This window comes from Camarhynchus parvulus, chromosome Z, assembly GCF_901933205.1.
Source record: "Camarhynchus parvulus chromosome Z, STF_HiC, whole genome shotgun sequence".
NCBI classification, from domain to species: domain Eukaryota; kingdom Metazoa; phylum Chordata; class Aves; order Passeriformes; family Thraupidae; genus Camarhynchus; species Camarhynchus parvulus.
Genome location: NC_044601.1, coordinates 38,201,011 through 38,223,269, shown reverse-complemented (window position 1 = coordinate 38,223,269; position 22,259 = coordinate 38,201,011). Strand labels below are relative to the sequence as shown.

At 36.6% G+C, this 22,259-nt stretch overlaps 1 protein-coding gene across 1 annotated transcript in view; it reads right to left on the bottom strand.

Annotated features, from left to right (window-relative positions):
• Positions 1 to 4,123: 4,123 nt before the first annotated feature.
• Positions 4,124 to 22,259, bottom strand: part of BNC2 (basonuclin 2) — an 81,444-nt gene continuing 63,308 nt past the window's right edge. The window contains exon 3 of the mRNA XM_030969446.1: positions 4,124 to 5,260. Within this exon, the coding sequence (XP_030825306.1) occupies positions 4,600 to 5,260 (661 nt within the window). The 3' untranslated portion in view covers positions 4,124 to 4,599. The remainder of the gene's footprint in view (positions 5,261 to 22,259) is intronic.

Here is a 22,259-nt window from a genome sequence, read left to right as displayed (position 1 = left end):
AGGAAGGAAGGAAGGAAGGAAGGAAGGAAGGAAGGAAGGAAGGAAGGAAGATACGCTGAAGTTTACTCATGGCAAACATGCTATGGAATTTCTTCTGCGTAAAATATCTACAGATCCCTAGGAAACATACAAATTTTATGAGCTTAGACATGAAAAGCCTTTGAGAGATCTTTAAGAGCAGTGTCCATGTGCTATTAAAGTTTTTAACCCATACCTTTCACATTTTGTCAAATTGAGTTGTGACTCGGTGACAGTGCTTACACCTTGTGTGCACGTCTATAGTGTCACCACAGCATCAGCTACAATTTAAAAGGCAAGGTTAAAATCTCAGGCATAATAAAATGTACCTGATTGAAATATAGCTCAGAAAAATTGGCTAAATATTTTAAGGTGTGCAAAAATATTTATGAGTTAAATTAGCTCTTTACTAATACCAGCTAATTGGTCCTCACAGGAGCACACTTATGGGCAAAATCATGTTAGTATTAGTGATAGCCTAACAAACTGAAACATAAGTGGGTAAGTGATATGATACGTATGAGGCTAAAAGTTAGAAGGGGCTACCAGGGGTGTTAAAACTCATAGTTTCCATTCTTGTGGTTTGACTGTGCTGTTTCCCTTCCAAATTTTCATACAGTTTTTCAAAAGATACCCACTGATTAACCATTAACATATGCTTTCCTGACCCACCATACCCTCCAACCCTCACAATGAAAAGAAAAATCCTAAACAACCTCCAGACAAATAGTTCAGTTTCTAAAGGAGGTTCAGTACAGTTATTTCCTAATCGCAGACAAGTTTTTTTTGATATTTACAGAAAAATACAACTACCTTGAATAAAACAGTGAAACAATATGGGAAGAGTGACCACAATAACTACAGGAACCAAAAAAGAAGGAACAAACTCCACGTAAAGGAAAGAGGATCTTCCTCAAAGCTGGTCTAGTTCTTGCAAAATGGTTTAGACTGACAGGTTTGGAAACCAAAGGGATAGCCACAGATTTGTCATAACATAAGCAACTGCACAATACTTATCATGTCATCACTCCATTACAGGCCATGTTCTGTGCTGAAGAGATGAGATGTTTGGTCATTATTACTGCACTCTGGGTCTCTGCTGAGATCACCCAGAAATGCTACTTTCAGTAAAACCAAGCTGCTATGCCAGAGCCCCTTTATGAATTTTTCAGATAATGTCAGATGATATAAATTCCACCACAAGAACAATTCCGATAAATACAGATTCTCATAGAGATGCATGCTAAGGTGAAAGGAGGGAAATGCCATTCAATTCAAAGTAAGTGCCCTTCTAAAAAAAAAGAATGTCACTGTTCTGACATTAGTATCACTAACACTGAAGAAACTACTTTGCCTAGATTTGCCTAAAAATAACAGTAAGTAGTGTTCTGCCCACAAGACAGAAATGATATCTTCTACATAGCTTAAGCAAAATCTGAATGAAATTAAAAATAATACTTGTGAGCTCCTAACAGTTTTTTGGAGGTTTGTCCCTTTCTCCTTACTTTTTTAGTATGTGCTGTTCAATTTTATGTAATAAACAGATTTTTTTTTCTTCTATATCAATGATCTCCTGAATTTATCTACAGGTGATGTGTAAATTTTCAAACAAGCTTATCAAACCCATTTGACCTCTAACAGAACCATAGTGAAATAAGAATGCTGAACAGTGATTCATTCAGTGAGGAATTCTTTATATACCTCAAATGCATTTTTCATTAAAAAATTATATTTATTTATACTGTGCATACTACAAAAGAGTGGGTTTTTTTCCTGTATATATAATTCCATTTTAGTTCTTTTATTTTTTAGACTTTCTGTATTACTTGTTCCTATTAGCCTGGGAGGAGAGATGAGAGTGCAGTACAGGTAACACTACAAAGGTTTATGTGTTTTGGAAAAATGCACCCTTACTGTTCTAATTTCCCTTTCTCACAAACACACTGAGTTTGCACAGCATAAAACAAAACAAAGCATATCACTCAATTTAACAAAGCAAAGTAGTCGAGGTTTTGAAGAAAATAAAAAAGATGAAAGAAAAATGTCAGTGAAACAGCTTACTTTTTTGCTATAAAGTTTCTTTTTGATAAACCAGAAGGTAAATTTTTCTTATAGTTTCTGTGGAATTCACAAATGTTTTCAGGGCTTCATGAGTGCACAAAATAAAAAAATGGTCAGAGGCTTGTAACTCATAGGAACATAATGAGAATTCATAGAGAAATACTTTTATTTTCTACAACTGGAAATACTGATTTATTAGATATTGATTCCTACTTTTGGAAACAAAAATACTGAAATGCATAGAACGTACTAAAAAAGAGGAAATTATATTAAGAGTTTCCTCTAGAAAATGTAATAGGAGTCAAGTACTCAAGTGGACCTAAAAAGTAAGAATTATCAAAATGCACAGCAAAACAATACAGCGACAAGCTGAAACAATGGAGCATTTCTGACTCTTTGCTAAGAATAATGTTTTGGATCAGTAAATACAGAAAAGGAACACATTCTCACTGAAGGAGTATTTTATTGTATGCTGAAATATCCCTTAGGGGTTGCTTTGTTTGTTTGTTTTTGATTTTGTTATTGTTATTCGTTTTGTAAAGAAAAGAGTCTACAACACACATCCTAATGGCTTTGGCTGTAGATTGAGCTTAAGTAAATACCATCCCTCTGTCAGTATGTTGTGGTAACTAAGGCTGCCAGTGTGGTTTACCAGCTCAAGCAACATGTGTAAACACAGGAAACAAAAAAATTCAGAGGGCAGCCTCTCTGCCTTTCATAACTGCTTGCTCCTTCTCTGTCTCCTGGTTGGGCTCGCTCTCTTGCTCACTATATTTCTTGGACTTTTGTTATTTTCTGACAAATCATGCGAGTGAAACACAAAACATTAACACAACTAGACATCCTTTTCTCTGTCTTCTAATTTTATCCAAAGGGAAAGTTACCCAATAAAAAGTCCAGCATATATTTTCAGAGCTACTAAGTGCTTCTGTCATTAATTTCTTTTGATTGTTTCTATAAAACATGCCTTAATCATACTACAGCACTTTCCATTGCAAAAAAGACAACTTTACAGAACAACATAGTTAACATTATTTCCCTGTTCATTTTGATTTTTTTTAAAACACCACAAAAGTCCAGGCTATAATAAGAAGCACACAAAATTATATTCATCTTTGTTCTGTGACAAGTAGTATCAGCATTTGTATCCCCAAATATTATGCATGTTTGACAAAACAAAATTTCTACTGGTTCACATGACAAAATTCTGGGTTTTTTTTTTCACTTTTATGCAATGTAGTTTATAAGGAATAAGGATGCACTATTGTTTCTAGTAATAATTGGCACTTGAAAAAAGCACCAAGAATTTTGTATTTCACTTTACCTCTGTTCCCTCCCCAGTATTTTTCTGTGTGTAGTCCAAAAACTACAACTGTGGTTATGGTGAACAACTACATTTTCTTTTTTCAAAATGTGTGCAAAGTTGGCACTTTTGTATTAACACTAAACACTAATACTCTTTGTTCGGCATTCATGCCCTTATACTGACCAGATCACTTTTATCTAAGTGTATTTTTTTAAAGACACTTACTGAAAATATGGCAATAGTTTAAGAAAAAAAAAGCATGGATATTATTACACATCCCCTTGTAGTGTACGAAAAAGTGCATGACTGGATTTATGTAATAGTACAAGACAAAAAAACTGTATCAAATCAGGTACTGTAAAGCATGCCAGCACCTCTGTATTACTTATATCTAGCAGGTAGTTAAAACAAGACCGTGGCTCTTTTAAAAATGTGCATTAAAGCTAACATAAATGAGTAAAACTAGGCAGCAAACTATTTTTCCTGCTTGTCTAACAGCTGAATGTAATTGTAAAAATTAAGCAAAAAAAAATCAGAGTTAAACCACCATCAATACAATTGTTTTACATCATAGGCCTGTCAAGGCTCAATATATATATACAAGTGTAACAGCCATGCTTAGTAGAACGTTATCCCCAATGCTTAGAAGACACAAAGACAACTAAGTAGATTGTTTTTTCTTTCTCTTTTTGTTTGTTTGCAATTTTTTTTTGTGTTTTTAGGGGGATTTTTTAAGTGTTTTTTTGTTCTTTTTTTTTTGTTTTGGGTTTGGGGTTTTTTTTGTTCTTTTTTGTTCTTTTTTTTTCAGGCAAAAGTTATGGGAAGAACAAACTGGCTCTTTGGAGATGACCAAAAACATTCTAACAGAACTAGGGACAACTGCAGTTTTTCTATTTGTTTGTTTGTTTGTTTTTGTTTGTTTTTTTATGAAGGATCTCTTCCCCCAAATTAAAGGTCCTACATTTTTGTTTCTATTAAAAAAAACCAAACCCCAACAACCAAGAAAGGGGAAAAAGCACCTGGTGTTTTTTTCTTTTGCTAAAAAAGAAAAGAAAAAATTATATATATATATGTATATTTATGAGTGTGTGTATATATATACATATACATATATATATATATATCTATATATATATAAAGGGAGACTGTATATGGCAGTTCAGATGTAGTGGGCCCTCTCTGAGAGCTGGCATTATGCTGTGTCCATCCTTGACCTAATCTACTGAAGTGAAAGGAATGTTCTTATGCAGATTGGGGTTCTGGCTGTGCCGGTTTCGGCTACGGACAGAAGAGAACATCATGTTGCACCCAGGGACTTTGCACTTGTGCATTTCTCGCAAGTGCACTGTTTTGTAGTGCACTCTGAGGGTTCCCTTGTTGCTGTACATTTTGTGGCAAATGTTACACATTATCCCACCGTTGCTCACCGAAACACTGTTGAACATGAGGGATCCTGGGACATCCGTGCCCATACCTACAGCTAAGGCAGGGGCATCTGCTTTGTGGGCAGATTCCCCGCTGTCACTTGCCCCATCGACGTCGTCCAAGAGAATACCCTCATCGCTTCCTGCATCAGATTCTCTTGAGGAATGGATACTGCTGCTGGACTGGATGCTGGAGGTGGTGCTCAGGTCTAGTACCATATAGTCTTCTGCCATGCCCCTGCCGTACCCATTCATATGGGAATCTTCAGTGCCAGCAGGTGAGGAGGTGTCTTCCCTTATGTCAAGCCCCATCTGATGCTGAGCGCCATATATCTTCACCAAAAATTCATCGCGGAGGTCCTTACTAAGAGAAGGCTGTGAAGTGTCCAAGCCCATGTCATCCAGTTCTTTGGTCAACAGTTTACGGTGCAGGTTTATGTTAGCACTGTGTCTGGGAAAGGAAGAGGGAAGGGAGAAAAGGAAAAATGTACAGTATTTTTGATTAAACATATAGTCAACAAGCACCAAATCCAAATTAAGATTTATTTATAATTTCTCATAAAAATATCCTCTATCCATGTTGCTTGGAAATTTCAGTCTTTCTATCAGTGGGCAAATTGCAACATAAAAACTAAACAAAACAAGCAAATTCCCCCCTTATTGTTTTTCTTGTTAGCTGCTGCTCCTCAACATTAGTCTCCAACAGCAGCTACAGCCCTTTTATTTGAAATTTAAAAAATAATAAATTGTACTAGCAGAAAGTACAAAATGCTCTTCTTGGTTCCTGAATCCCTGCTGACTTCCTTTCTCTTCAAGAGGCAAAAATATTAATATATGGAATGTATGTCTAGCCATGTCTTACTCTGGATCCATGTCTTTAGATACTTATTCATACATACAGACATAAAAAGATGTTTATATATATATAGATATATATATATATATATGTACTCACATAACTCTGTAAGTGAAATATCTGAGCAAAGTAAAATAAAGGTAACCAAATAAGGCATTGTCAGAGGTCCTGATTCTGGTAATTTAATTTTTGTATAAAGGGATTCAGAATCAGGCCAAACCAAGATGAAGAAGACTTGAGGGGTTTAAGAGAACAAGTCTTTGAAATTTACAGGTAAGTTTCTGAAAATCTTAGTCAAAGTTAGTGGTTTCATCCTTCTAAGTTGACACTGCCACTCCTCCCTGTCCTTTTCCCTGCACTGTCTGCATGCAGTGCTGATTGACTCAAGCAGTCTAATGTCCAGTAAACAACCCTATTAGTGGCAGTGAGAATTTTGCCCCAAGTCAATCAAAAAACTTAAGCATGGTTTGGTTTACGTATTTGCTGACGTTACTCCAGATATTCAACACAACAGAAAACTGCCACTGACGGAGGTGGATTTTAAACCAGATCCCAAGAGCTGCAAATTAAAAGACTCTTAAGTGTTTTACAGGATCTGGGCCTTTGCTCTCAGGAAATAAAGCTCTACGTTTGCAAACAATGTAAGCCTTTGGGTTAGTAAACGTGTAAAATAGCCTATTGTTTGAAACTGCATTCTACTCTCCACTTTTGGCATAGGCTTTATTCATCCACTGCAGTAGAACCTCACTGATTTGCAGTAGTGTCAGGAAACCTTCTTTGAAAAACTGCATTTTCTGAATTAATGATGCAACCAACAAACATGACGGACATCAAAGACCTCTGAACACAGAACATGCTCATTTTGCTGAAATGCTTAAGTATAGGAAATCAGTGTAAAGTTTTCAGTAATAGAAAACTTTAGGGTTCAGTTTTCAGAATGTGCAGCATTGCTGAGGAAATGACAAATATTTATTCAGTTTCTTTGGAGGGTGACTTGAATTTCGAGTCAGCAAAAAAAGAATTAGCGAAGTTCTACTGCATAACATTCTTTGCAAGCTAAGGACCCAAACCCGCAATTTACAACATGCAGACTCACCAGTCTGTCTGCCCATTATAAATTGCAGATCAGAGCCCAAATGTAGGAGGGAAAAGAAGAAGGGGGGTGGGGAGTGGGTGGAGGGTGGGGAAAGAGAGAGAGAAAGAGAGAATTTTAACATAGGAATAGCTTAATTTGCAAAAAGCACTAGGTACAAAATTGTCAAGGGAAGACATAACGATCAAATATTTTACAGACATTCAGGTCCTTCATGAACAAAAAAGGGAGAAGAGGCATAATAGCTATTAGCAATATGTCCTTATTGGAAGCTTTTATTTTAAAAAACCCTTTAAAACATACCTCTCAACCAACTGAAGTCCCAAACATGGTACAGCAATACAATGCAAATAAATAAAACAGATGCAAATGTAGGAAGATTAAATTGATGTGGAGAAAATCTCTGTAATTTTCTAACACTTTGTGATTAATTTATCTGTTGCACATAACTTAAGGGAGTAAACAAACAGCAATCGAACTAACTGTCCCATTCACCTGAAAATGCAGGTAACTGTTCTCTGACATAAAACTGATACTACTGATTGAATTGTGTGTGCTTGGGATGCAATTATTCCAGTAAGGGGGTGGTCTAGAACAGAGGATTTCTCTCCTAATGAGAGACAGTTGAGAGGTATGGGCAAGGGCAGAAAAAAAGTGGAGAGTATTTCTTGGTTTTGTCCCACATGGGAAATACTCTTTTCACACAAGCAAATATAGCACCATTGCTTTTTTGAGGCATAGAAGTGTAATTATGCATATCCCCACACTGCACTTAGGAAGGCTGAGCTTACCTTGTGATAAGATCAGCTTTCTAATCTTTTGCTAAATTGAGATCACAAAAGAGAGAGAAGAGAGGAGAAAAGAGAAAGAAAGGGGAGGGGGGAGGGAGAGAGAGAGAGAGAGAGAGAGAGAGAGAGAGAACAAATTCACATTCCAATCCAGACATATCTGGTTAAAAAAAAAATCTGAAACCAATAAAACACAGACTTAAAAAGAAGTCTTGATTGTGAACCTGGGTTTTGTCAGCTGTAATATCACTTATACTGTTGTCCTGATGGATACTGACTCAATCACACAATACAGAAAACATAAAGCAAATTAATCAAAGTATATTCACGCCATACTGATTATTATCCACAAATGAGTTCTGAACAGATGCATGCAGTGCACATACATGAACGATAAACAGTAGCCCTGATGGTCCCTTGCCTTCCTGGTTTCAGATGGAATATAGCTTCATGTAAAGTTGCTAAGTGCAGTACAGGAAATGTTTACTGTGAAGGCCTGTCCACACTGACCAGAGTTATTAAATGACTGTAAAAGCATATTTGTGCTTATCATCATAAGGCTAACTGCAAACTATTCATAAAGTACTCATGTGTGTACTTATAATTTCTCTCCTTCTCTCCCCTCTTCACTCCTGCGTTATGGGAATTTGTTTCAGCATACAAGATAGTTAGGGTAACTGTAACTGTTGCTTCCATGCATTTGTGCCTTCTATTTCCTTGGTTTTCTGCTGAGAAAAACAACAGTCAGGCATGCAGTGAAACAAACTTCAGCATTCACTAAATGAAGAGATAAGAATAAACTGCCATGTTAAAGAGGGGGCACCAAGCCCCAGACAGACAAAGGCCATTTTGAGAAAGACCAGTGGAAGGATGCAAACTCTGCTGATCCTCTGATAAGAAGAGATGCCTCCCTTATTAAATTCTCACTTACAGCAGTAACAATCAGTAATCTAGTTAAAGTATGTACCAGTCCATAATATCTGTCAGGCAAACGATGTGCAGAAATGTGTGGACCAGTTCTGGCACCCTGCTCAGTAGTGTCCCTTTTCCGCTGTCAGCAGTACTGTTGGATTCTCCTAATATAATTACATTGACTTTTATTCAATTAAGTGTCATTCCTGGCCTTAAAAAGAAGCTACTTTATCAATTGATTCAGGTGTAATGCAATAATAAAGATGAACTCATGGCAGTGCATTAGCTCTGCTGTTCATAGCTTCTGAATATAGGTTCATTCATAGCAGTCGATTTCCATTATGCAACCACAGTTCAAAAGAATTGATTCTTTTACATTAATTTCTTAATCTATTTCACTTGTGTTTAATACTGTCCCTAAATATCATATGTGAAACTATTCTAGTGGAGAAGGAGGTATGACCTGTGGAAAAAATTAATTTATTTAGATACTGAAGTTTTGCGATCTTATTAAAAACCCCAAAGTCTCAGACCCCCTTTTGCATACCAGACAGACATTTTCCATCCTATTCCAACCCCTTCTCCTCTGCTTTGTCACTCCCAAACCCTGAGAGTCCCCTATGAGCCCTCAGCCAATGCTAACCACCTGTCATCTTGTTCATCTGCTCCTCCCCATGACACCTAAAGTTTCTTGCTTCAGCTATTCTGTTCCCTGATGTGATTTACAGAACTCCTTACATCTTCCTCCTCTGCTCCGAGGTATGTGTAAACAGTGGTCCCAAAGAAAGCCAAGGCACAGCTTGGGCAGAGTGATTTGTGCCAATACATGAATACTGCCATCAAACAGACAGAAAAACTTGAAGCGAAATATGCCAAAACCTGCTGAGCTTCATCTTGCCACGGCTTCATTACTTCTCATACCTCAGCTAGCTAATTTAAGGCCATCTCTGGTGTCATTTGCAACACTTCAACTGCTGCTGTATCTGCGGGGAAAAGAACTTAAAGAACATAAATGATTGGGAGAAATAAATATATGTGTATGAAACAAAATATTTCATCTAATTAAATCCTTTGAAAGCCTCTGGACTTCCTAGATTGTTCATTTGTACATCAACTACCAGAATGGCATTTGATCCTCACAGTGGAAATGTTGTGTAAAGAGAACTGGTGATTGAAGTCTTCCAGACAGAAATATGCCATCAAATGAGTTTAACTAAAGGCATATCTCACTCTGCTTCAGCTACCATACCCATCAGTTCCTAGGCAACAAGGGATGGTGAAGAGGGTTGGTTCTGAAAATACTGTCTGGGGCAAATAATGTCCGAATACCTGTTGAGGTCTGTACTACATGTCAGATACCCATAAAAATGAGGAGGGTATTTTTTCCAAGATGCTTTGAAATGTAGCTTGTTGTGGCAAGGAAGTTTGAGCAAATTCTAGGACCCAGAATATCTGATTTTTTTGACATAAACACCACACTTTCCAAGTTAATGTTAATTAATGACTTAGATGGAAGGCAAAAGTGTATGCAAAGCTCTCACTAGAGTGAATTTGGCCATAAGAATGGAGCAGTTCTGCCATGAGGATGATAATGATAATGATCATACACATAAGATGTGTGGTTATGGTGAAATGTCAACCTCTAAGTTCACCGCTGCCTTTTCAGACAGGAGTTTCAGCAGCAGTGCAATGCAGAATCCTACAACAGTTACAGAAGCTTCCTGATTCTGGGCATGATCCCACTTGTGGTACTATTTTCCTTCTCTTGTGCAGTTCATGGAAGTATTCTTTCTTTACCAGAATTCATTGTTGGTTACACCCCACCTACTACTTGCAAATTTCTTAGTGACAGATGCACTATGCACCAACAGAAGGAAGGGGATTATAAGCCTAGGAAATATGGTCAATTAAATGTACATTCTATTTACACAGATCATAAATCGTGACTGAGGTCTCTTTAGCAGTTTCCTTCTACACTTGTCCAGGAATCTGATTTTGTTAATTTACTGTCCATTTGTTGAAAAGAAAAAATGTAATGGCCACTTTAGTTTAGTTTTTTTATTTAGTCAGTCTTTTAATTTCATTTTGAAGTGAGTGAGAAGGATTTATCACAGTAGAATTTGTCCTGGTATAGAAACTGGCATGATTCCTATGGATGACTCAAGGCCAAATTTGGATGCGCACATAGCTGCAGTCCTATCTGCACCAGGGCACACCTCATCTCTGATGCACAGAGCAGAGACAGAGAATTCAGATTAAGAGAGCTGTTTTTTTTAGATGTGAGCATTATAGAGCTGTTTATTTAGATGTCAGCATTATAGAGGTCACAAAACCAACTGCAAGAAAAATTAGGTTGAATGTGTTCACAGCTCAGAATATGACAGGCTGTTGAAAATTAAGCATATAGTATTATTTTATTAATTATTTTAGCATGAGGAAAGTATGATTATACTTAAATATTATGGGATGAGGGAGAAAAAGGGAGCAAGAATGAAAGAGATGCACGGTTGTTAGGGCAGTCAGTTAAGGACTGTGTAAACCCATTTTCCACTGCTTGATGCAGTGAGACAGAAAAGCCAATCCAACCGATGTCGCAGTTAAATGTCCTAGCTACTACTTCTTGTCTGACAGTAAATGACAAAGCTCCCTGATAAAGATCTCAGTCAACCATCGAAGTAAACTGTATTGGTCATTAAAATTCTGAAACTATTTCCACATTTCCAGTTGTATCCAGCCACAACCATTCTTCCTATGTTTCCAAGAAAGCCACCATCCCAATTTCTTACATTTCAGATATTCTGAATGCGACTTTTCTGGCAAACACATGATTTGATAAATTAATACCACCGAGCCCTACCATTCTAACACTGCAAAGAAATCACAAACAGAACATGACAACAGGAGGCCATCAGTCTTTGGTCAGCTTTGTTTCAAGATCAATAAGTGATCCCAGCATTAAGTAACACTATAAAATTATATTTTGAGACTTAATTCATGTAAAGACAGCATAAAATTATTTTTTGTCTAATGATGTTTTTTCCAAATGATAGTAGATTTGTTTTTCTTAAGGAAGACAGAAGCTACTATTGGGTTATAAAACCTGAAAACGCAAGATCTCCAGCAGTTTGAGAAGGTTTTGTTAGAAAATCAAAGGCCAGAACACAATTGGCTGATGATTTACGTACAAACTGATGAACATCTTATTAAAGCTAGATATGGAAGTTACTGCTCTAGTTGTACAGGCCCCATAAAAGCTATCCTCCTGGTATACTTAGTTTACACCTAAGCTCCATCTATCTGGTTTAAAATACAAATAATGAAATTTTCATTACCCCTCCTGTGAGATTTTTTTCTTCAGCTCAGTATTCAGTATATATTTTTACCTATAATGAAATGTTAAAGGAAACATTTTCTTTGTTGTCTTTGCTTCTCTTCACCTCAAAGGCAAAGAGAATTAAGACTTTTGGTTTTGTTTAAATTTTCACATTATTTTTGTTGCTAACACAATTTAGTAATATGTTCTTACCTCAATTTCATATCCCTTTCCTGCTTGTTTAAGCCTGAAACTCATATAAAGGCCCAGAATAGGTGAACACTATGGAAAGAAAACCCAGAATTTTATGCTTTCTCAGAATCTCTGCAGACTGAAAGTGCTGAGTTTCATGCGGCTAAAATCAAAGACCAAGAAAGTAAGACTCTGGCTAAATATAACAGTGTACATATTTATGAGAAAGAAATGGCCTCAATTCTGATAATTCTTCAAGAAAGAAGCAGCAATCATTTCTCCCATTTGCTTATGAGAACCAAGAATAAAACAGTTCCTGGAATTTAATTAGTAACAGAAACTGTTAAAGAAATTATTGTCTCACTTACTGTTCTAATTTTGCCACTCTATCAGCAGTCTTTGATACAGGGTTTGTTTTGTTTTGTGTTCTTTTAATTAAAAAGAAAAAAATCCATAAATCTAAGCAAAGATTGTAACAGTTTGAGATCCTGATCTGACCTAAATTATAAAATTCACATTTATCTGAACAGGGACAAGGTTTAAGTCTGTACATTAGTGTTTCCATGTATTTGATCATATTTAATTTGCCTCTGAGTGTTAGGGGAAAAGTAGGTATACAGGCTACACTTCAGAAAGAGTCAAAGCAAAAATACTATACTACCTGATAAAACCATGGCATTTCTACATGAACAAGGTAATAGCATCAGCTTGCAAGGCCTAAAATTGCATAGAATCTGAAAAATATTAACCTTTCATAGGAAGAAAATTCAAAAGGTAAAATACAGTTCAGCACCTATTAAAAAAAGTAAAAAACCCCAGCGCTTATTAAATACAGGAAATAAAGGACAAGCAAGTTCTTGCAAATTAAAGATGTGGAGCCCAGTCATTTCAATCCCTTTCAATATGAAACAAATCACTCACACTGGTCACGAAGACAGCTCCCTCTACACTCAAATTATTCACTTGAAGATAAGCTCCTATCAAACTCTTTAGGGGTTTAACTAATTTACTGCACAGATACGGCACGTCTGTTGTAATAACAGGTAGGATGTATTGGGGTCGACCATTTATCAGAATTAGACTTCTTTTTTCAATTCACAGTGAATTATGCTGCCTACACTGCTCCTCTTTCTCAGAGCTTCCCATCCCCTTACGGCCCCTAATGTGGCAGGCAAACAAAATTGACAGTCTCATCTTGTCAACAAGGGGTGATTCTCCTGAGAAGCCATTTAACTTTGCAGAGGAAGCAATGTATTAATGTGCCTGTCCCAGGAATGTTAATCATCTTCAAGCTCCCTCTAACTTTGACATGAACAAAATCACCAAATTTGTTTACTAAATGAATTGTAATATGCTAATAAGAGAGCATGACATATATGGTAAAGCCAAACAGATGGTTTGTTTACTCCACTTTGCAACTTTATAAATGTTGTAACTCTGAAGATGTTAGTGAGAATTATTGGTTTGTTGGCAGTGGCAAACATGCCTTTTGCATACTTAATCCACAGTTAGAGTCAGAAAACAATTTATCATCACCATGGAATGCATAAAAAATGTTAATGCGGTGATAGCATTTAGGAAGGCAGGATAGTTGACTGTGCGGGCAAATGCTCAGGTTAAATATGAAACTGATATTTGTTGGCAATTTCTGCTACCAAATAATTAAAAAAACCCAATCTGTCAGGCTTGGGACTTTTGAAAGGTGCAGTAATTCAGTACATACCTATTAAGGTGTTTAATGAAATGGTCCTTATGGTGTGAACAGAATTACACGTTCACAAGAGTTGTGTGTGCTCAGAAGCATTGAGGTTATGGTGACCTCTTTAATATATTACTATTGTTGTCCATTAAAGATCAAAAGATGTTACAAACGAAAAGCACAACAACTGGCATACTTGCCAAAGTTGCTGAGAAAAGATCAAAACTGAGTTGCAACACTTCAACCTCTCACTTTACTAGCTGCCTGGAAGCAAAACAGATTCATTACAAAATAGCCAGCACTCCTGTCTAATATCCGGACTGGCTGAGAAAGTTTAGAATAAGAGGATTTTTCTGACATATTTTTTATCTGATATATTTTCTAAGTGAACTAACGCAGTGTCACAATGTTACAAGCACAAGAAGTCATTATACATATGACAAAGTCCTTTGATGGGCATAACAGGTGCTTAGCACTGCTGTCTATCACTCCAAAGCTTTTTCTACAATTTACACAAGCTCTACAGAGAAGTTTAGCTGGTGCAGTGTACTGCAGTCATGCATGAAGTGCTCAAACCCACTCTGTTGAAGTATTTGCTAGTCCTTGACACAAGATGCATTTTCCCTTAAGAAATACTGAAGCGATGAAGAATACATGCATTAACATTTCTTTTTAAACCTAAATGATCTAAATTTTACATGAACCAAGTTTTGCCATCAGAAGTTTTCATCCTTCATTTAATTTTACTGCTACAGCCAAAAGTGATAATTTTGCAAGTTTTTAGACAAACAGACCCTTAAGTTCAGCATGTCACTCATGAATTTCACTGAACTCCAAGTTTCGGTTTATGCAGAAATAAAGAAAAAATTCATATAGATTTCCTAGTTTTCCCCTGGCTCTGATTTCAAACCAAACATTTTCTCTAGACGTTGATGCACAGCAACACATTATCTTATGGTTTGCTTAGGAGATTTACAGATTCTTTATTGATTGAATCTCAAGTTCAAAATAATAACAATAAAACTTGAGGTCCAGGGATAGTTTTGTACAATTTCAGGTGCCACAGCAAATCTGCAAACTATTTATTTTGATCAAATTTTCATTCCTAATGTTTGTTTGTCTAAAAATGCTGTTTTTATTTATATAATACCAGAGGAACTATAAACCAAATAGATGAGGCATTTCAATAGGGTTCCTCTATTAGTAATTTTAAATTACTAAATAAAGACCCCTACCAGGTCCACAGATAGCTGATTATCCTAAAACCTCCTTTCACTGATGCCCCAACTTCTCAATAATTTCAATTCTCTGAGATCCTTCCATACATGTTATCGTCAGCATTTATTAAATTCTCAACTTTTTACTCATCCACAGGAGAATGTGCAAAGATATCTAGGTTCAGCTTGCTGTCCAAGGATTATTTTGGAAGAAACATTAGCGGCTGTCCCAGCCTGGCGCTTATATCTCATTTGAAACATCTACTCATTCCTGACCAACAAAGAAAATTTCAATAAAGTACTTTTACTGGTTTAACAGCAGTGAGCTCCTGGGATTGTCAAAGTGCTCAGTCTTTTCCGAGGAGAGAAGGAATCAGCAGCTCAAATATAATTAACCTTCCATTCTCAATGCAAACTGCCACGCACAGGAGCTCTGCAGTCTATTAGTGAAGTTATAACGGCCAACAGGCAGAGGCAAAATTGGTCAAAAAGTTGGCTGCTGCTGTCATATTTTTAGAATTATGATTAATGACACTAATAATGTGGATGATTACTGATACATGTATCTCCTGCAGTTTATCATATTGCACTGGCTGCCTACGTCCACAATAAACATGATGCTATCATTTACCTCTTTATTGAAGGCAATCCTTCTCTTGAAGGAGCACATTCTAATTACTTTGTAATGTTTTATGTCTTAAACATTTTGCAGCTCTGGACCTTGCCAACTGCTTCATGTCTACCATTGATTAATTACAGAATGTTTAATCAAAATTTAGAAACTAATGCAGTCATTTATGAATGCACTGCAGTGCCAAGATAGTTAGGCTGCCATCCCAAGCTTGGAGAGTGCTGGGTTCAAAATTAAATCCCAGAAATCTGGAAGATGCCAAAGATTTTACCTCGAGTGATTTGAGTTTAAAAATCTTACTTCAGTTGATGAATGACAGGTACCCACTCAAAATGAAAGGTCTTTGTTGTATATGTATGTGTGCTTGCACGGTCCTATCGCATTTTTCTTCTTCTTCAAATGTCTTAATTTTTCTCTTTATGCCATTGTTGATGCAGTTGCAGCCCCTTTACAAGCCTTCCTTGCTGCTAAAGCTCCTGCAAACACCAGTCAAGAGAGTGTAGTTTTGAAGCGGTTAAACGAGTGAAAAATAATTTGCAGGGACAAATACATAAGTTTTTTTTTAATGTGGATTTTTATGGTACTGTCATACAACCATTCACCGTTGAAGTTAAGTGTTTTTTTAATACCATTACTGAACTGCTGAAATGGATGCTAATATAGCTTGGAGTGCTAATGTCAAATCCTGGTAATAAAAAAGACAGACTGCTGAATGAAATAATTTCAAGTAAAAAATAGAACAAAAGTGCTCTCACTCTCACTCTACACTTTTATTGAATTGGGACTGACTGAGCCAATTGCTTTAGAAGTCTGTAAAACACAATTACTAGTGAGCTGACTGACCCAGCAGTGCCCCTTCTGTGACAGAACAGACTAAAAAGGCTGCAGAATTAGTGCTGTTCCCCTATCTGGCTATCAGACCTGAGAGACATCCAGTGCAGGATCTGTTATCATTCCTGCCAGGGCCCCTCCTCATGAAATCTTGGTTCTCAGTCTTGCAAAATATATAATGTATATATTGTACATATATCCGTGTGCATCTTCATCTTGAAACAACGGCTCATTTACCATCTGAGAGGGAATCCAAGTTCTCTTTCTATCCATTGTACTTTTACATCCTTATCTAATAACATAATGTATGTCTTTCCTTCAGTACACACATCCACAGGCACACATACCTTTGGTCTATTTTTATTTCTGCATATTGTGTGTAAAACACAAAAGTACAACCTAAGGTTTACAGGCCGCAAAATTAACTATGTCCCATTTGTATTTTCTGTTGTAAGTGGCTGAACTGTAATTACTTTCTTTATTCTGGCATAACAAAGAAAAGAAGAGAGGGAGGAAGAGGGAAAGAAAGGGAAAAAAACTGTATTGAACTGGAAATGTGAAACACTTTTCCCTAGTTAATAAAACAAGCAATAAAGTTTGTAAAGCATTGAAAAAAATTTCAGTAGCATTGGAAAAAACAACTTATAAACCCTATAATTTACATTTTGTGTTTTAGACTCTTATAGTTTGACAGAGACATACAGCTTGGGACTTTCTTACCCTTCTTTGTTCAAAAGAAAAAAAAAACAAAACCAAAGTGACAGCAAAAAATATCTTCTTATTACAATCTTATTATTTCCTTCTCTTCCCCTGCTTTCCCCACACAAACCAAACCATTTTAGATTTATTCACAATGCCAACAAAATCCTGCAATTCTTTCTCCTTTATGGGAGCATACATTTCTGGCAAATCTAAAACCCTTTCATTTCTCTTCCAGGTCCATTTATATGAAGCTTGAAGGTGCCTCATGGCAAAAATGTTAAATTATTTCTTAGACAGATCTTTTAAAGCTATGCTGTTCAGGGCAAGCTTAAATGTGAAATAGACTCTTAATTAAAAAAAAAATTTAAAGAATAGTTTTCTTAGCACATGGCAAACTGCTCATTTAAAAGATATTGCTGGAAAGCAGGAAGCACTACAAAAAGCCTTAGATCTTTTTTTAGAAGTAGTGGGCTTAAAACTGTCGTCAGGAAATATCCAGTGTTTGCCATTAAAATTTTAACTTGTGATGAGCCATAAGAGGTATCTCACCTGAGATATTCCCATGTTACCTCAGGTCCCAAAAGACCATCTGAGGTACTTCTAGAAGGTACCATTAGAGAACATTTTATGCGTACGTGCCGGACGTGAATGAGTGGTTTCTACTGAGGTACTACAGCATAGCATCACAAATACTGCCACATGATGTGTGGCACTGCTTGCCTGAAGAGACAAAGGACAGCAAACTTCTAGTACTGCTAGTCAGGATTAAGGGGTAGTAAAAAGCTGTGCACAGTGTCTTGCAGTGCACTTGCAGTGCCTACACAGTGGTCTCTTCCTTGACACTGTGGAGCACTTAATTCTCTTTCATAACTCTGTGTGTCTTCCTTCAGGATCACCCTGAGATAAGCAGTGACCAGTATTTTTAGCTTTACCACTAATATTTTCTAACTGAACAGTATATTTCTGAAACTATAGGCTCTACTTCACAAATTTGCTTTTACTCCCTGTCATATTGCTAATGACTAGCAGCTTGTATAATCATAAAAAAAATGTTCCAGGTTTAGAGAAGTTAGATTTTGAGTTTCTTTTCCCCAGAGCCCATAAATTGACAACTGTTTTTGAGTAACATATTTTACTATGATGTATTTCAGTGGAAAACTCTCCTGTCTCACCTGCCTTAGTAGCTAAGATGTATTTTGTCAAAAAGCAATGGAACAGAAATCCAAATGATCTTTGCTTTAACATACTGATCACCTGCTACATAATTCTACTTCAAAATATATTTTGAAATGTCAACCTCTATCTAGATATACTGATAGAACTGGCACACTATCATTTAACAAAGCGTTATAGCTATTTTGAGGCATCTACACATGGTAAATTTTCCCTCTTTCAGGTTTTTTTGTGTGTGTGTGTGTGTTTGTTTGTTTGTTTGCTTGTTTGTTTTCATTCATAAGACTTGCCTCACCAATTTTCTTACTCACATTAATTCGTATATGTCCCAACACAGTCACTCAGTTCATGTTCCAATGAATGAAACAGCTCAAATCTAGGGGAAAGAGCAGCATCGTCATTATGGGGAAAAGAAAATGGTCTCAGCTATTAATAAGCTTTGGTCAGGGTATAAGATCTGATGAAAAGTTTACTTCTTGATTTGAAAATGTCTCTTTTCAAACAGACATGCACAGCTGACAACTGAATGGATCATGATCATATGTATGACAGCATTTACCTGCCTGCCTGTCTCTGTCCTTCACTGAAAGCTGTAAATCCAAAGGGCAGTAAACACACAGCTATTCCTGACACAAATTTGTTCCTCTCACTGTTCATTATTTCTCCCCAGACTCCTGCACCTGAGAGTGTGCAGTGTCTTGTTCCACCCAGACTTTTGGATGCAGCATCCTGGCGTTATCTTCTATCTGTAAACTACAGCTTCTTTCACTGTAGCAGAAATCTTACAACCTTCTGCTCTAAAGTATAAAAGAACAGCTAGAGGCTTTCCCTGGAGGAACTTACGTGGGTAGATGTTTTATTTAACCTACTTCCAAAAGACTCTAGGGAAGATGGGACATCTTCTTACATGGGGAACAGCTTTACACCTACTCAGATGAATGAAAAATAAATGTCTCCCACTCTCTGGAAAATTTGTGGTTCTTCCAGTATTTTCTAGGAACCTAGGGGCAACCAGGATTATGATAGGCTGTCATGTTCCCTGTCCTGTCTTCCCAGATAACCTCATTCACCCAACAGAAAACGTACAGAACTTATGCAGGAAACTTGGACAAAACACATTAAACATTTACACTATTTGTCACAATAAATACCAGGCAAAAATATTGCTCAATACATGTTCTGCTTTTGGCTAGTCTTTTCAATGTTTTACTTATGCTTCCCACCTATGTTAATCCTGGTGTAGCAGTTTGTTTAAATAAAGTTTTTCAGGTCACTGAAAATATCTTGGCTCATTTAATATAAAAATGAGGCTTCTTGAACTGCATAAAAAACTGTATTCTCCCTCTCTAAGTGTCAAAATTTTGTATACCAAAGCAGAATAAGAAAATGTAGACAGCAAGTTGTTTTAAAAAATAACCACCACCTCCAATTCAAATCCCAAATAAATGACTGTATGTAGTTGGAAAAAACTACCTCCACACCAGAACTGATGCTTTGATATTTGCTCACATAAGTAGACTTGTGCTTCAATTTATTTATTTTCTTTTAAATTTAAAAATCTTATTTAAAATCTACTTAAACATCTTATAAAGACATTTTTATATGCATTCTAGTTTTAATTCTGCTTCTTCTGTTCACATTGGTGAGTATGCAATATGACAGGCAGTCTGTGTTCAACATGACTACTCATGGAAGAGGTTAGATCAGTAGATCTGTGTTAGAGGTGGCACAAAATGTTTCTTTATGATACAGTTTCTCTTGGGTAAGGAAGAGTTATGTGAACATTAGCAATGACACACATCTTAGTGTCTCTGCAAGAGAAAACCTAATGGTTCATTCAATTGTATTGGATATGCAGCTAGTCTCTTTGTGAACTGCATTCCGTCCAGAAACAATAGTACAGGTCTAAAATGTGTTTATATTTTTAAAAATGTATCAGATACAATTTTTGTCTCTTCACAAATGGTTCATCAAACACCCAGTGTTGTAAAACTGGATTTTCTTGTTCTTATTGGAGGAAATTCAAGTTGTACGTGACAGCTAATTATATTTGGGGAATACAGTAATAATTATCATGGACTGATGCAAAGTCTTATATTTCTTGGAGCTAGAATTGAGAGCATTTATAGAAAATGGTTCTCTAAAAAGTTATTTGCAGAAGATTCCAAGCCCAATAGGATGATTGTGTCAAGGAGGGGATAACAGGAGGCAGGTAACAGATTTCTCACATCTTCACCTCCCTTGATAATGTTTGCAGCGCCTCATCATAGGTAACTGATGTTAATTTATTCAAGCACACCTGTACAAGGGCTGGAAGTCAGGTAACCAGACAAAAAGTATGTTTCTCCTTTTTCCATACAGCTACCCAGAGGCCCATATCTGCACAAATTTAGTTCTGGAAACATCAGCAGGTTTTAATAAACCACCTACAGATGTCTTGCTCCATACAAATCAAGGAGTTTACGTTTTTAAATCTGGACTGATTTAACTTGCAATCAAATGGCATGATCACACTTGGCATCAATAGTTGCCTCATATTTATTTATAAGTCACCCTGAGCAGATATTATTTTGTTTTAAAATTTATTCATGGGGCTCAATTACCTTTCCCATCTTGTGGAACACATACACATGTGCGCACACATACATGCACATGCATATGCATGCATGCTTAGATTTTGAGAAAGCTTAAACCTAAATGACAAACCTGAGTAATGAATAGTCCTACTTAAGCAGCAGACAGAAAAAATGAAAAGTTTTGGTTTGTTCTTCTGAACAGGTACATTGAGAATTAATTTATTTTCCACACTTTGAGAGAAAGGAAAACATAGTCACCTATTGTTATTAATGTGTCCTAGCTTAAGCCCCTCATTTAAACTGATTTTAATACTGCCAATACTGACATGCAATGGGGATTTAGCATGCACTAAGTCCAACTGAGAAGATGGCTCTATTTCTCCTCCAAAAAAGAAAAAAAGAAAGAAAAAAAGTTTCTCAGCAAGACCTAATGGAGGCAAAAGGTCCACCTACTACCTGTTTCATCACTGGTTTTGACCATAAAATTCTTGGCTCTCATAGGTGAGAGACCAAAATGAAGCCAACAACTCTAAGTTGCACCTTTCAGACCTTTACTTCAGACTTAGATGAAATTCTGGCATTGCAGTCCCCTTTGGTCAGGAAATAATTCTTCCCTTCTCCCATCTACATATTTCATCCACTATTCAGGATCATTATCTGAGCAGCTGTACCCTGCACTGACTTCAAGGATTATCTACACCCAGCTCTTAGTAGAGAAAACAGTGTGTGCTGGGATAAAGCTCACGGATGAGGCTGGGAAAGAGATCCCAGGGGAATCTGACTACTGTGGCCACTGGCCCTTTCTTCTCACTTGCAGGCCAGATCTTCTCTGACTCCAGAGAGAATTCAATCCACAAGGGCAAATCATTCCATTCAAATGGCCAGTCCTCAAGGGAATGTATCATCTTCCCATCTCTTTTCCATTTAAAAAGTTACTTGAAAAGATGTCTTTCCATTCAAAGGGAGGCTTATGACATTGTTTCTGACAAAAATTTTAATATTGTCTCTTTTCCTATTTACTCTCCATTGTCTTTTTGCAACAAGACTTAGCCTGAACATCATGTCTTCAGAAGAAAGGACATCTGAAGTAAATACAGGAACAGAAATGGATGAACAGCCATTCAGGAAGTGGTTGTTGAAGTATGGATGAAAAAGTGGTTTACTCAAGTCTTGTGCTTCTAGGTAAGGAAGTCAGAAAGACAACTCTGAGGAAAAGACCAAAAAATCTAGGTATTAAGGGTAATTTAATGAGTGATGATACTTGTAACTCAAAAGAATGATGAAAATAGGTGCTTTTAAAAATATCTAGGCTAAATGGAGCTTGACTATTGGAAAACAATATTGTTTAATTTTTAGAAGGGATAACAGAATTTCTGGGTCTTTGATAGTAAGGAAAAGAAGACTTACTTTGCTTCCCTTCCTCCTGAATTGAAAAAAAACCACACGCAAAGTGGGACTCTAAAATCT